The 15,158-nt window shown below is 47.3% G+C and overlaps 1 protein-coding gene across 11 annotated transcripts in view; it reads left to right on the top strand.

The window, feature by feature from the left end:
* VPS13D (vacuolar protein sorting 13 homolog D) overlaps window positions 1–15,158 on the top strand; it is a 121,288-nt gene that overhangs the window by 94,469 nt on the left and 11,661 nt on the right. For all 11 annotated transcript variants that reach the window (XM_079986641.1, XM_079986647.1, XM_079986638.1 and 8 more), the window contains 2 exons: window positions 4,803–4,935; window positions 5,370–5,565. In XM_079986641.1, the coding sequence (XP_079842767.1) occupies window positions 4,803–4,935; window positions 5,370–5,565 (329 nt within the window). The remainder of the gene's footprint in view (window positions 1–4,802; window positions 4,936–5,369; window positions 5,566–15,158) is intronic.

The following is a 15,158-nucleotide window of genomic DNA, read 5'->3' as shown; positions in this document are numbered from 1 at the left end:
GGACTTTACGCCTCTTTTCCGCAAAAGTGATCTGTTAAAAAGAGAATTGGTTGCTTAATAAAGTGTAGATTGCCCTCTCGGTGAACCCGCCAGTGACTCTCCAGTTGGGGTCATTCCAAGTTCATTCTGTGGACTTTTGACTGCCTTCTGTGTATGTGAAAACAGCCGGCAGCTCCTGCAGGGATCACTCATTCAGGCCGGTAACACAAAACTATTCCCCCGTAGGCACCTGCTGGGCAGGCTCACAGGGGGTCCTGGGGCTGGGGGGGGCAGCGGAGGGCAGGGGGATGACAGCCCCCTTCCCACATTGGGCATCTGTAGAGGTGGAGAAGAACTAGGCCCTCCCCGGCAGGTCCTCTTGACTGGCCGGGCATCCCCATAGACAACTCATTAGACGTCTTTGCGGATTACCCAGCAACATGCTATTGTCAGAATTCATTACGAGGCTGGGTTAACGAGGAGATGCGAGCTAATTTAAGGGCCTTTCGCTTGGGCTCTGTGACATAAATTGGGGGTAAAGAAGATGCCGTCCGGCTTGGTGGAAGGAAAATTTGCTGCTACCTTTCTGGCGGCTTCTGGGTTTGGGCGGTGTACAACCCCTGAATTTGAGCCTTTCTTAAAAAAAGATAAAAAAAGAATTGCAAATTCTGCCCGAGTTAATGCACCACCAACACCCTACGGGTCTGAGAATTGTTAGTGTGTGTGTTTATTCCACCTTGAGATGCATGTTACTGGCTTGCCAGCCCAGGCCCACAATACGCCAGTCTGAGACTGTTTCAAGTATCCTGAGGGTGAGGGCAAGTTTTATTTTATTTTTGAGTGGGGAGGGGCAGTAAAAATGTCAGGCTTTTTGTAGAAGCGACACATGGGCCAAGTCTATCGTATGTCTGCTTTTCGCTGAGTCCTTTGGTGGCAGCATCTTTCCCTTTTTGTACTACGTGGCTTCTGTTCCCAGGAAGGCACTGCAAGGATTCTGGTGTTAAAATGTCTTGTAATGCAACATTGCACCAAATTCCTGTCTTTATAGTTATTGAAATAAATGTCCTGGTAAATTTGATAACCCTGTGAGTGAGACAGTGAGGCACAAACCACAGATCATGATTTGCCTTAGATGGACATTGAGACAGGCGATGTAGACTTAACTAGAAAGCCATTCCATGTTTATTTCATTTTTTCTTTTATTTTTCAGAGCTAGGTTTTTCAATGTGTGCATTTCAAGTCAGATAGGGAATGTTTTAAGTTTCCCAAGAAAATATCTAGCTATGTCTGTATGTCTGCAGGAAGATGCTGTATTGCCTTTATCCTACATTTCATATATGTTAATTTACATTCATTCATTTTTAAATGATTAACAGGGTCTTTTTTGTGGTGGCAGCCCAACATTGGACTGCTCTCCCCTTGGACTATTAGGCCACAGGGTAACACTGAGCAGATGAGGCACCATGCAGAGATCTTCCTGTTTCGTCCAGGATCTTGAATGTTTAATTGATTTTTTGTGCTGTTTTGAGTGTTCTTTTGCTACTGAGACAGGGAATGGGATCCAGCAGGAGGGCTGGATCCTGAATGCCTTCACCCTGAGCAGGCCACTTTGACAGGTGGGTGGGGCCACACACCTATCAGTCAGCTGACGTTTCCATGGCATCATGTGATCCTTTTCTTCCCTCAAGTCACTCAAGTGTGACTTGAGTTGAAGTGCTACGGCAAAGCAAGTCTGGCACAGACTTCAAGCCCTGTGAATGGAACTACCGTATTTACTCAAATCTAATGCTCACCTTTTTTGGCCAAATTACGTTGTGAAAATTAAGGTGTGCATTAGATTCGATGGCCCATTTACATTTGCCATTTTTTTGGTTTCAAGTTTTTGTAAATTGAGGTGCGCATTGGATTCAATGGCACATTAGACTCAAGTAAATACGGTAATTTCAGCAGGACGTTCATTTGATGACAGGTTTAAAAGGTGCCAAATCCAAGCCCTGCTTGCCATGGAACAACCAGGAGACCATGTTAAGGCTCCCGATCGTTCCTTTGCCACTGCATCATATACGGCGTCTGATGTGGAGCGGGAGATTGTGGCTCTGGATGGGGGAACATGGGTTAACAGGGTAAATTAGGACCCTTGCCGGGCTTAATTAGACCCAACAAGTCAAAGGTTCCTTACCAATGTGCCACTGTATTACTGCTGCTTTTATGTGTATATATTTGATCAGCGTTCGAAAATCCCTTTGTTCTAGGCGTATTTTGCGACAGAGAATTTCATTAGCGTGAGCTGTTTCTGAGCTCTGGGTGCAGTACTGTGCCTAAGATTTCCGATTAAAACTGCAGAGTAGAAAGAAAGGAGGACCTTTTCCTGCCTCCCCACTTCCAGCCCCTCTCTGAAGATTGGAGAAGAGACCTTCTTAAGAATATTAGGGGGGTGGACAGGGGAAGGACTAGACCATGTGAAAAATGAACATAATATTTTAGCTGCAGTTCTTTCATTTTCAGCTTTGTATTCTTGTTATAAAAAAGCACGCCTAGACATTTTGTTGTTGTGCCCATAACCTAGGTTTAAGGTGTCGTTTAGCTCCTAGCTTTCATATCTCAGTTTCTAACACTGTATTTGATATATATTTAGTTTCTGTCTATTGCTGTTCGGACGTGAATAACCGTCAGGAGCCTTCTTTTTTAAAAAAAAAATGTTGAGAAATGACGGGGCAGAATAGAAACAGTGTTTGCAGAGCTTTTTCTTTTTGGAAAAAAATGAAAAAGAAGAACCTGCTGTGCTGTTTCAGCTGCACAGAATTGCCTTAAACATTAACCTGACCTTGCGACCTGCTGCAGAAGCAAGGCAGTCCAAAGGTAAAGGGCTGGCAATGCATCTTTTTGGAGAAGGGTTGTAGCTTAGTGGCAGAGCATCTGATTTGCCTGCAGAAGGTCCCAGGTGCAGTGCCCAGTGGCATTGCCAGGTGGGGCTGGGACAAGACCCTGCCTGAAATCCTGGCGAGCTGCTGCCAGTCAGTGCAGGGTCAACAGTGTTGAGCTAGATGGACCAATCATCTGGCAGTTTCCTGTGTTAGTTAATTCCCTTCTGCCTGGGCATTGTGCCTGCTTTAGAACTCATCACAGAATTGCTTGGTATCTCTGAGCCCAGCAGTGCAGATTGAGAACCTTGTGTTGCTATCCTTAACTTTGCATTTGTTTTTACCTTTTTGTAAGGGGCTAGTCAAAAGGGATGCAGGTGGCCGATCAGAAGGTCAGCGGTTCGAATCCCTGCAACGGGGTTAGCTCCCGTTGCTCGGTCCCTGCTCCTGCCAACCTAGCAGTTCGAAAGCACATCGAAGTGCAAGTAGATAAATAGGTACCGCTCCGGCGGGAAGGTAAACGGCATTTCTGTGCGCTGCTCTGGTTCGCCAGAAGCGGCTTAGTCCTTCTGGCCACATGACCTGGAAGCTGTATGCCGGCTCCCTCGGCCAATAAAGCGAGATGAGCACCGCAACCCCAGAGTCAGTCACGACTGGACCTAATGGTCGGGGGTCCCTTTACCTTTACCTAAGGGGCTAGCCATCTTCTCCCAGCTCTTATCTCTCTAGGCTTAGCTCTGGCTACATATACATTTGCGTGGCACCGCAGTGTGTTGCTTCCGAGCAGCTCCATTCCAGACTTAACCAAACAAAGGCCGGCTTTGCTGAGAACCGCTTCTTGCATGCATCATGAAATAAACTCTGGGAGTTCCCAGGGTTAATCAGGCAGATGAGGTGGAAACTGGGCATGTGTCATTTGAAAAAAAATTGGTGGAGTGGTTGGAGAGAGTGTTGTTTTATTTAGTTGTTTAGAAATATTTATGTACTGTACTGCAGTTCTCTGAAATCAATCTGAAAAGCAGATTGCAACATAGTAACCCAAAACACTTCCTCTCATAGCAAATTCAGATGATACTGATAGCTGTGTAGTGTAGACTTCAGCACAAAAACAAACAAAGCAACCTATTTTTAGAATAAAGCAAAAGTGGGGGGGGGTGCGCAAGCGCGTTCTGAAGTTTCACCCCCATCAATCTCCCGACAATATCATTGTAGAATCACAGAGGAGTGGCAAGGCATCCCACAAGCTGTTCCTCATTTCCCAAGACTCATTAGGCTGCAGTCCTGCAGAGGAAGCCATGGTCCCTAAAAGCCCTCAATGCTACCATTCATTCTTGTGGCAATGCCCAATGCAGGTCTTCTCTGAGCCCGTAACACTGTCAGGTAAGCCTGGAGTCTGGGAAACGGTGGCTACAATGGTGTGGCCCCCAAAAAGATTAAATTACAAAGCTAATAAAGTCTGGTGGATTGAAGTCTGGGTTTGCTATGCATTCTTAGAATTGTAGATTTGGAAGGGATCCCAAGGATCCAATCCCCTGCAGTGCAGGAATCACACCAAAGGATCCCTGACAGATGACCATCCAACCTCTGTTTAAAAGCCTTCAAGGAAAGAGAGTCTACCACCTTCCAAGTTGGTTCCACTGTTGAACAACTAGGAAAGTTATTCCTACTTCAGGAACTATGAACCTACTAGATTTAACTTACGAACCAACCAGTTCTGAAGCCCAGCAATGTCACTACAAGTCACGCATTCAGCGTTAATGAAAGCAGTGGCGTAGCGTGGGTTGTCAGCACCGGGGGCAAGGCAAGTAATTTGCACCCCCTAACCCTGGATTTGCGCCCCCTAACCCTATCCCTAACCCTAACCCCCAGATGTTGCGCCCGGTACGGCCGGCCCCCCCTGCACCCCCCACGCTACGCCACTGAATGAAAGTTCCATGTTTGTGTGTTTGCTGTCTTTAACAGTTCACTGGAACTTTGTCCGATGGGTTGGGGAAGACAATGGATAACCGGCATCAAACAGAACGAGAATACATTCGATACCACGCTGCAACAAGTGGGGAGCATCTCGTAGCTGGCATTCACGGACTGGCTCATGGTAATATACAAACATAGAATCATATGGTTCCCCCCCACCCGGCAATACAGGATTCCACTGCTGAACAGTTCTTACTGTCAGTTCTTCCTTATGTTTAGTTTTTTCCTACCCTCTGGAGCAGGAGAAAACAAGCTTACTCCATCTTCACTGTGGCAGCCCTCCAGAAATTTGAAGATGGCTATCAAATTATATCATATGTTCGTAAAAAAGATTGTGCAAAGGGCATATCGGGGCTCCCTTGAATGAAAGGCTTTAGAAGAGCAATTATTTTTACAAGCGTAGCCAAACAGGGTCTGTCCAAATTGTTCTTTTAAGAAATTTACGTCCATGCCTTCCCGGTGTGTTCAATCTTACGGCAGCCGTGAATTTTCTTAGCATTGTCCTAGAACCCTAGAGCTACTTATGCTACTAAGCACACTCATTTTCTTCGACAGGCATCATTGGTGGATTGACAAGTGTCATAACCTCGACAGTAGAAGGTGTAAAAACCGAAGGGGGGGTCAGTGGCTTTATATCCGGCCTTGGGAAAGGACTCGTCGGAACTGTGACCAAACCGGTGGCTGGTGCTCTAGACTTTGCCTCTGAAACAGCCCAAGCAGTGAGAGATACAGCCACGCTTACCGGCCCCAGGTTAGTTAAATCTCCTTTTTTTGGTGGGGTGGGGGGGGAATGATGACAGTACCAAGCAGAGTCACATGCGGATTATCCAAAGCATTTTGCAGTGAATCGATTTCCTGGCTTGGCCTGGCAACAGGTTTCCAGAGATGAGTTCCGGGAGAAGATCTTCTGTACAAAGTACAGGAAAATGAGATCTTTCCCTTGAAACCCTTTTGCCCTTCTCCTCCCTCTTGCCCTCCCAAACTGTTTAGTGACTTTGAAAGGCAGGTGGGAGGTTTAAAGGGAAATAGCCCTTTTATTCTGCCTGCCTCTGTCTCTCTTTTCGCCTCCTCACCCCTCACTTTCTCCCTACAAAGGGTACGGTGGCGAAAAAGTTCATTGCCTCTTCCTCTGCCTTTGCTGTTGCAGAGGTGTTTCTCAGCTCAGGAAAACAGAAGGCGACGGGTTAAAACAGACAATGGGTGTGTTATGGATCTGTGGTCCTTGGTGTTCTTGGAAAGGCAAAGAGGTGAAATGAATTTTCCTCGCTCACCTCCCCATGCAGTTGCATATAGTGTGTGTGGGAAAGCAGGGGATGAATGGGTAGGTTTGCCAGTAGGCGGCTTGGGAAGGGATCGGCTTGGGGCTCTTTCTTGTCCCCTTATTCCTGTGACGTGTAAAAGGCCCTCTGAGAATCTGTAGCGGTTTAATAATTGTTCTAAAGAAGCAAATCTGGGCAAGTGACTCTCAGCAGGGACCAGGAGTGCCAGCTTGGCCTCGCGATTGTGGGTGCCCAAGGCCCTGGGTGTCATGCAGTATGCAAGGCCCTGGGACTGTAGTTTGTGGGTGCTTGGGCACCCAGGGAGCCGGCACCTATGGCAGGGACACATGCCACAGTTCCTTTTGCCTGATGAACGTTCAGTGTTATACTTTGCCCAGTTTTTTAAAGCGCCTTGTGACCCACTTAAGAAATACAGTGGTGTCCCTAAAAAACAAAAGGGAGGAATACATTCAGTTGGACTTGGAAATACAAGAGGCTTTCCTAAAGATCAATTAACGTGGGGAGTTTGGAGGGTGCCTTCTTCTGCATCCAGACTGGGTGGAGAATTGCACTCCACTGAAGTCTTGCTAATACTCCAAGCTCTCACTGTTGCTTGTCTTCAACCCAGCCCAGTGCAAGCCAAAGGCAAAAAAAAAAAAAAAAAAAAAAAAGCTGTGTTGCAAATGTCTTTTCCTTCTGTTGGCTGAACTCTAAATACTCCCTTGCACTCCAAAGCCCAGAACAATCCATTTCTCATTCGAGTGTCACTTATGTAAGGCTCTTACCAGATCTTGAGAAATGAACAAAATCCATTTCTTTCCCTTTGAATTGCTATGAGAGTGCATGAATCACTTTCAGTTAGCCTCTTGGATGTGTATTTCTTAGTCCTTGTAGATTTGCTTTTGGTGTGGGATAACCACCTCTCTCTCTCTCTCTGTTCCCCCCCTCCATTGCCATTTTGGCATTTGTGAGCTGCGATGGCTTTCCCGGAACTCCTATAATCACATGGAAATTTTGAACAAGAGGAAAGCAGGGGAATTGCTACTCCCCCCACCCCCCGACATCCCCCCTTTTCCACACATGTACACAGGCAAAAATGCAGTTTGCAGAGCCTTTTGAGCAGCGAGAAATAGCCCTGAGATGCAAGTATTCATGTGATGCTTTCAAAGCAGTCGTCAGAATGAGAGACCAAGGGAAGCCACAACAACAACAACAACAACAACAACAACAACAACAACAACAACAACAACAACAATTTATTATTTATACCCCGCCTATCTGGCTGGGCTTCCCCAGCCACTCTGAGCGGCTTCCCAAAAAATATTAAAATACTGTAATACATCAAACATTAAAAGCTTCCCTAAACAGTGCTGCCTTCAGATGTCTTCTAAAAGTCTGGTAGTTGTTCTCTTTGACATCTGGTGGGAGGGCGTTCCACAGGGCGGGCGCCACTACCGAGAAGGCCCTCTGCCTGATTCCCTGTAACTTGGCTTCTCGCAGTGAGGGAACCGCCAGAAGGCCCTCGGTGCTGGACCTCAGTGTCCGGGTAGAACGATGGGGGTGGAGACGCTCCTTCAGATATACTGGACCGAGGCTGTTTAGGGCTTTAAAGGTCAGCACCAACACTTTGAAATGTGCTTGGAAACATACTGGGAGCCAATGTAGGTCTTTCAAGCGCATTGCAGTAGTCCAAGCGGGAGATAACCAGAGCATGTACCACTCTGGCGAGGCAGTCTGCAGGCAGATAGGGTCTCAGCCTATGTACCAGATGGAGCTGGTAAACAGCTGCCCTGGACACACTGAGATCTTGAAGATGATAGATTTGTGCTGGATTAGTATGCAAAGTTTTTCTTTCTGTTCCCAGACGGATGGCTGTGATAGTACTTGTATGCCATCTTTGCAAACCCTTCCAGCAACAACAGGAGCTTGGCATAGATTGCTTGACAAATGCATCTCCTCCTATGGAGCTGTGAAGCCAGGTGAAAAACAAGACAAGGCTTTTTACAGGTTTCGCAGTTTCAGGGGCTGGGAATTTATGCAGGTTGTGGACTAAAACAAGCCCGCTGCACCCCTAAATGGTGTTTGTGCAGCTTGACTGCATCTGCAGGAGGGTGTTTTGTAAACTATATAGACTCACATGCTTCCAAGCACAATTCAAAGTGTTGGTGCCGACCTTTAAAGCTCCAAATGGCCTCGGCCCTGTATACCTGAAGGAACGTCTCCACCCCCATCGTTCAGCCCAGACACCGAGGTCCAGCTCTGAGGGCCTTCAGGCGGTTCCCTCACTGCGAGAAGTGAAGTTACAGGGAACCAGGCAGAGAGCCCTCTCGGCAGTGTCGCCTTCCCTGTGGAACACCCTCCCATCAGATGTCAAGGAAATAAACAACTGTCTGACTTTTAGAAGATCTCTGAAGGCAGCCCTGTATTGGGAAGTTTTAAATGTTTGACGTTTTACTGTGTTTTTATATACACTGTAAGCCGCCCAGGGTGTCTGGGGAAACCCAGCCAGATTGGGGGATTGATTGATTGATTGATTGATTGATTGATTGATTAATTACTCACTCTCCCTGTTCTGCAGTTGAGCCTACATGCATGCTTTCTGGATATGTGCAGAGGCAAGGGAGAAAAGGAAAGCATGTTGTATATTTATAGATCTATCTACGAATCTGCTATTTACATACCTGAAACCCCGGAGAACCACTGCGAATCAGTGCAGACAATATAAAGAAAGGAGTACCAACGGTTTGGCAATGTAGGGCAGCTTCCCGTGTTCCTATGGAAGGGCCATAGCTTAGTATTTGCATGAATAAGGTTGCAGCTTCAACCCCCCAGAACCTCCAGGTAGCACTGAGCGAAATGGGACCAGTTATCTGACTTGGTTTAAGGCAGCTACCTATGTTCCTGTGAGTTAGTTCTCTGTCCAGGAATTACTTCTCAGCTCTGCTGCTTGAGAACCTTTTAAACTGGAGATCCCAAAGCTAAAACCCAACAGCCTTCTGCTCTGCTGCTGAGCTGCAGGTCCTTCCCCCCTCCCTTTTAGCTGTTCTCAAGCATCACTGCAGCGGGGTTGAATTTGGCAGCAACTTTAAAATGTCAAGGCTGGACAGGGGGATATGACTGAGCTTCACTCTGGCCGTTTTCTAATGTTTATCCCTTCTCTTTTGCACTGCACCCTGATGCTACAGGTGAGCATTGCGAAATAGCACTAAAAGCACATTACTGACTGCTTGCTTCTGCCAAAGTTAAACAAGCAGGCATGCTTGCGATAAACTGTGCTACAAAGCGGATTTCCTTCTCTGGCATTTTCATGAAGAGAACCTTTTAAAGAGAGAGCGAGAGAGCGCAAAGACACTGTAAACAGGAACCGCATTAAGCATTGCATTGTGAACAGGAACTATTGAAAGTGGTGCGGCGAGGTTTGGGAGGAGTGATGGAACACGAACTTGCTTTGAACCCTCCTGCCTTAAGCAGGTAATCAGAGCATTATTGTTAGTGTCTGTTATAAGTGATATGCTTCTGGGTTCAAGCAGAGTTCAGCCAGAAATCCTCATCGCAGCGAAACCTTCCCTCAATCCAGGGAAGGCCTACTCGGAAACGTTGCCGGGCAAATGCCTTGCAGGCTCCATCCACACCTGTGGAATGCAAAACACCCTGTGGCACTGGTGCTGAAAAGCTGAGAGTTGACAGTGTCATCATGCAGCGTATGTCTGAATGCTGCTTTTCCCATCAGTGGAATGGTGAGAGGAGAAGCTGTGCTTTGGAGCAGGCACAAGAACCTCTGTATGGGGCTGGGGGGAAGAGTTGGCAACTACATAAACACACCTGAGTAACCTGCCTTAGCCACATGTCTTGCTCCAGCCAATTGCTATAAATTCTTTTAACTGGTGGTAGCTTCCTTCTTCCTCTTCATTCTGTTCTATTCTCTACGTTCCGTTCCCCCTTCCTGTACACTCACTTTCCAGTTGACTCTCAGACACTTGCTGTTTGGCAGTAATTTGGTGTTGGCGGTGGGAGTACGGTCATCTAAGTACACTGGATAGATAATTCCAAAGTGTTTCCCTTTCCTTCCTCTCTTCTCACCCTCCCTTGCCCTGCAGTCCCGCTCTCCATATTTGGAAATCTCCCTCCAGCAGAAACAAATCCTAGAATTGTGAAGGCAGCCTGAGGGTCATTTAGTCCAACCCCCTGTAGTTCATATGCAGTCACATCTTGCCTTTCAAAAACTCGAGAGAGAAACTGGTAGAAGCTGGCATAGACGTGACTTGTTGGCATCCATTGGTGTTCGTCCAAAAAGAGATGTGGGGGAAGGCTAAATACATAACCTGTTTTCAGTCGCATGAAGCGAGCAAGCATGGTCTACTGGTGGCTACTGAATGTTAATTTTAAGGGCAAGAGGCCCAGGTTTAAGCGGGAGCCATGAAGCTCAGTGGGTAAACTTGATCCACTTTCTGGCCATCCCTCAACCTCATCAACCTGGAGAGGTAGTTGTGGTTTAGAATGGGCAGGGAAAGAAGCGCACCCACCACCCTCCATTTAAAACACGGTCATCATTTTTTCAACATCCGCTGGTTCACCTGAGAGCATTGACACTTTTCCTGTATTTTTGGCTTCCGCTCCCAAAGTAGCCGGATACCAGCGTGCAGCCGGGTCCCAGCACTTCCTTGCGGACACTGCCGCCGTTTCCCTCCAGGTATGCCGTGTTGTGGAAGGTTGGCGGTGCGTGCCGCCTGAGATTTGGCCTTTTGTCGCGGGGAGTGGTGTGTGTGTGTGTTGTGCTTGCTGCCGAGCCGTGAGCCTCGGTGGTGCTGGAGCCCGGGGCCTGCTGGGACAGAGTTTACACTTGAGCTGTCCTTTTGCCCTTCCCCTGAACTCTCTTCATTTCAGTCATGAGCAAACAGTCAGTGCCTGAACTAACAACTCTGCAGTTCTCCAAAGCACGTCTCGCTTACAGTACCAAACAAAGGGAGGCCCGCGTGGGCCGGCCCAAGCCGAGGAATGCAGCTTCGGGGTTCTGCTCCATAAATTTAGCCAGCATGACAAAAAAAGGGGGGGGGGAGGAGATAATCTGAACCTTCGTGATGATCTGAAAAGGGGGTGGGGGCGGGGAGGAGGTTTGCGTCCCATTGATTGCGGTCTGGCGCGATGCCAGGCCCCGGGCCTGACCGACAGTTGAACCATATCGTTAAGGCGTGTAATACTGCTCGAGTTTTGTACGGCAGCCAATGAGTACATATCCAAAGGGCAAAAGTTTAGAAGGAGTTGAGGCTGTCCTATTTAACCCTCTCACACTGCATGTAATGTATACGGGCTCCTGCTAAGGAACAGCTACGTTGCCTTTTTTAAAAAGGAAAGGGGGGGGGAGAGTAAACGTGCAATTGTTTTTACTTCCGAGTCTGGTTCGTAAAGCGAAGCTGACTTCAGGGAACAATGCCGGATTGATGCCTCCCATCCCCTGCCCCAGTTTGGCGCTCTAGAGAAGGGGCCATCCGTGGTTTGGATGTTTGTCATTGTGCATCAGGAACGGGCCTTGGGACGAGCACCCTGCACCCTTGCAGGAAGTTCTGGGGCGTGCATAATTTCCCCTTGTTTCTTGGGTTAGCTGTGTAGGTCTGACAGGAATGAAGTTGGAACTGCAGACGGGAGCTCGACTCTCTGAATCTGGCCCTTTCTTTCCCAGTAAAGCTTGTGAACCTAATTACGACATGGTGTTCCGATATTGGTGATGAGTCAGATGTGAGAGGGGCTGCAGATTTGAATTTGCTTAAAAACACAGTACTTGCATAAAACAGTGCAGGTTCCCACCCCTCCCGACACACACACTTTTTCCACTTGTCACTAAATTTGACATTTTTGCAGAGAGGCCTATGTGGGGAATTTACATCGGGGAGGGGCGTCTTCTGGAGATTGAGTTTAGAAAGGCAGGGTTCAAAAAGACACAGTTTGTGGAGGTGTCTGATTTTCCAGATTCATTTTTGAAGGGTTTCTTCAATCTCCTTTGCTTTACAGATGTCTGTATGCTCTTAAATTGGGGTTCTCTCTCGCTGTTGTAGTCTTGAACTCAGTCCCGGATGCTCATTATCATTTTGTGGCTACTTAATGTACACACCTCCTGCCAACCTAGCAGTTCGAAAGCACGTCAAAGTGCAAGTAGATAAATAGGTACCGCTCCGGCAGGAAGGTAAACGGCGTTTCCGTGCGCTGCTCTGGTTCGCCAGAAGCGGCTTAGTCATGCTGGCCACATGACCCGGAAGCTGTCTGCCGTCTCCCTCGGCCAATAAAGCGAGATGAGCGCCGCAGCCCCAGAGTCGGCCACGACTGGACCTAATGGTCAGGGGTCCCTTTACCCTTTACCTTTAATGCACACACACACTCTTTTACCAGTTTTTCACAGCTCCCTCCTTCCCCAAGTAGTAGGACGTTCCAAGGCCAGTTGCTGCAAGCAGTCCCTTTCTTGTGAGGAGATAGCATTTGCAGCTCATGGCAGTGCGAAATATCTGCTTGTTTACTAATATACACATTGTACTCGGCGGGTGCAGGGGGGAGAAGTATCCCTCCAGCGACAATACTAACCAGCTAATTAGCATCAGTTCCTAAGGCCAGCCAGCCAAATCCTTATCTCTCAGGGGCCAAATTGAACCCCTGTGTGGGGTTGCCCACCTCTCAGTTACCTGGTGTCACAGTGACATCGGGTGACGGGGTGCTTTGAAGTCCCAGCAGTGGCCACAAAGAGCCCTGCACAGTGCTTTGAAGTGCTGGCAGCCAGCTGAGTCTCTGAGCCTCAAAGCACCAAGCAAGGCCCTTTGCAAGGAGCAGTGGGGGGTTGTAAGGAGCCTGGTGAGACCCTTCAAGGATCGGCTGGCTACAGAGTTCTCCGTGAGGAATTCAGTAGCAAAGCCTTCTTTGCCAGTGCACTGTGTGGAACACACTTTAAGGGTCTCCATTGTGCATTAGCCACTGTGTCTCCATCCCATATGATGTCTGGTGTGGGGAAGGGGGGCATGCTTGGGTAAAAAGCGGTGTGGCAGGCCAAGTTGGATCATAATTCGGCCCACAGATCAGAGGTTCCCACCCTTTCCTTACGGCAAAGCACACATTGGGTCCATTTAGCTCATTTTATTTTATTTTATTATTTTATTTTATTGTTAGCTTTGCTGCATTAAATGCGCATTCTGTAGCTGACCTCCTTTGTGATGTTTTGTTTTGAATTCTTTAAGATAATATTTTAGTTTCCTGGTAATTATGTTGCTTTGAATGTATGCTTTGCATTTGACTGTCTTTGCTAATTGTTTTGGATCATTTTTATTTGATGTTTTAATGTGTTGCAAACAGCTTTGAGATTCTTCAAAATGTAAAGTGGTATAGAAATGTTGTTGTTGTTGTTGTTGTTGTTGTTGTTGTTGTTGTTACAGACTAGTAGAGACCCTCCAGCATTTTAGGTGGAATCATTTCCCCAAATCCTCTTATCTGGAGATTTCAGAGATTTAACCTAGAGCCTTCTGTATATGTGTCTCACCTCTGAGCTAGACCTTCCTTGCAAATGACTTGCTGGTCTCCTGTTGCCGCAAGCTTAGCCAAGGCAAAACCCAGTATTTCCAACTCTGTCGCAAATTTCTAGCCACCGAAACCTTTTCTCCATCTCCAGGCCAGTGTGTATAGTTGCGTTTTAAAGAAAGCCATGTGGAAATCTAATTTTGGCTAAATAAAAGCTTTCGTTTGACATTACTGCAGCACACAACAAGCGTGATAGTTCCTCCTAACAATTAGGTAGAAAAACATTCATTACGTGTGCCAGCTACTTTCCAGAATTGTCTGGATCAATGGGGAGTCGTAGCTTTGTTTTTCTATTGAGGTAGGTCCACAAGTTTCCGTGCGCTGCTCTGGTTCGCCAGAAGCAGCTTAGTCATGCTGGCCACATGACCTGGAAGCTGTATACCGGCTCCCTCGGCCAATAAAGAAAGATGAGCGCCGCAACCCCAGAGTCGGCTACGACTGGACCTAATGGTCAGGGGTCCCCTTTACCTTACCTAGGTCCACAAAGTGCTTTGAAATTGACATACCCATCATAAATAACAACCACTAAAACCCAGGACTAGGGAACCTGTGGCCTTCCTGGATGTTGCTAGACTCCAACTCTCATTCCAGTTCTTAGGGATGGCAGTTGTAGTCCAGTAACCCCTGGAGGGCACCAGATTGTCTAATCTAAAGGCATTGTGGTGTTTCTCCCCTCTGGCTCCGGGGCAGGTTCCTGTTTTCTTCTAAAGTAGTGTTTTCTCTTCTTAGTTACAAACAGGACTTACAGGCTTCCTACCAGAAAAACAGGTTTTCTTTGTGCATATCATAAATGGAGGTATTTTCCCAGCCAGCCACCCTTTGCCCCCCATCGTAGGCAGGGTTAAAAGCATTCGCCTGTTTCTGCGTGTAGCACCTTCCTTTGGAGCCACATAACACACCACCACACTGGAAAAGCAACTGTGATCACGGTTATTAAAGAGCTTTGCTTTCTTCCTTGCATATAGCCATCTGTACCTTTCCAGCAGCTTCTGTAGAGCTGTATTCTGGTGGTCCATTACTAGGCTTCAGAGAAAAGCCACAATCCAAAAGGAAGGCCATCTTAGTTGTTCACGGATTCTGCTATTCATTTTATACCCTGCCCATTAGCCAAAAGGTCTCTTGGAGCCGCTTACAAAAACCAGTCCCTGCCTCACAGGCTCACAGTTTTAAAAAGACATGACACACGAGAAAAAAGGAGTGGGAGGGAGAAGGGGAAAGCAAGCTCATACACATCTTTCCAGACATAAACAGTTCTTTAAAATTACAGCCAGTATCTATCATGGTTCCAGCTGCCATGCCCTCCCTCCCTCCCTCCCTCCCTCCCTTCCTCCCTTCCTTCCTTCCTTCCTTCCTTCCTTCTTGGACAAGCACATACCCACCAGATCCTGTTGAAGCAAAAAAAGCATAGGACTGCATCTTAAGACTGGGTGAGTGTGACAATGGGATTAAGCGTTTCAATATTTATCCACAGAATTCATCTACAAAGTTTTCATTATCCAAGTTTAAAACTCCTATATTATCCCAATATGCTTTG

The sequence above is a fragment of the Podarcis cretensis genome (assembly GCF_951804945.1).
Source record: "Podarcis cretensis genome assembly, chromosome: 8".
NCBI lineage: Eukaryota > Metazoa > Chordata > Lepidosauria > Squamata > Lacertidae > Podarcis > Podarcis cretensis.
Note: the sequence above shows the minus strand (reverse complement) of the source record. Positions and strands in the feature narration are given on the sequence as shown.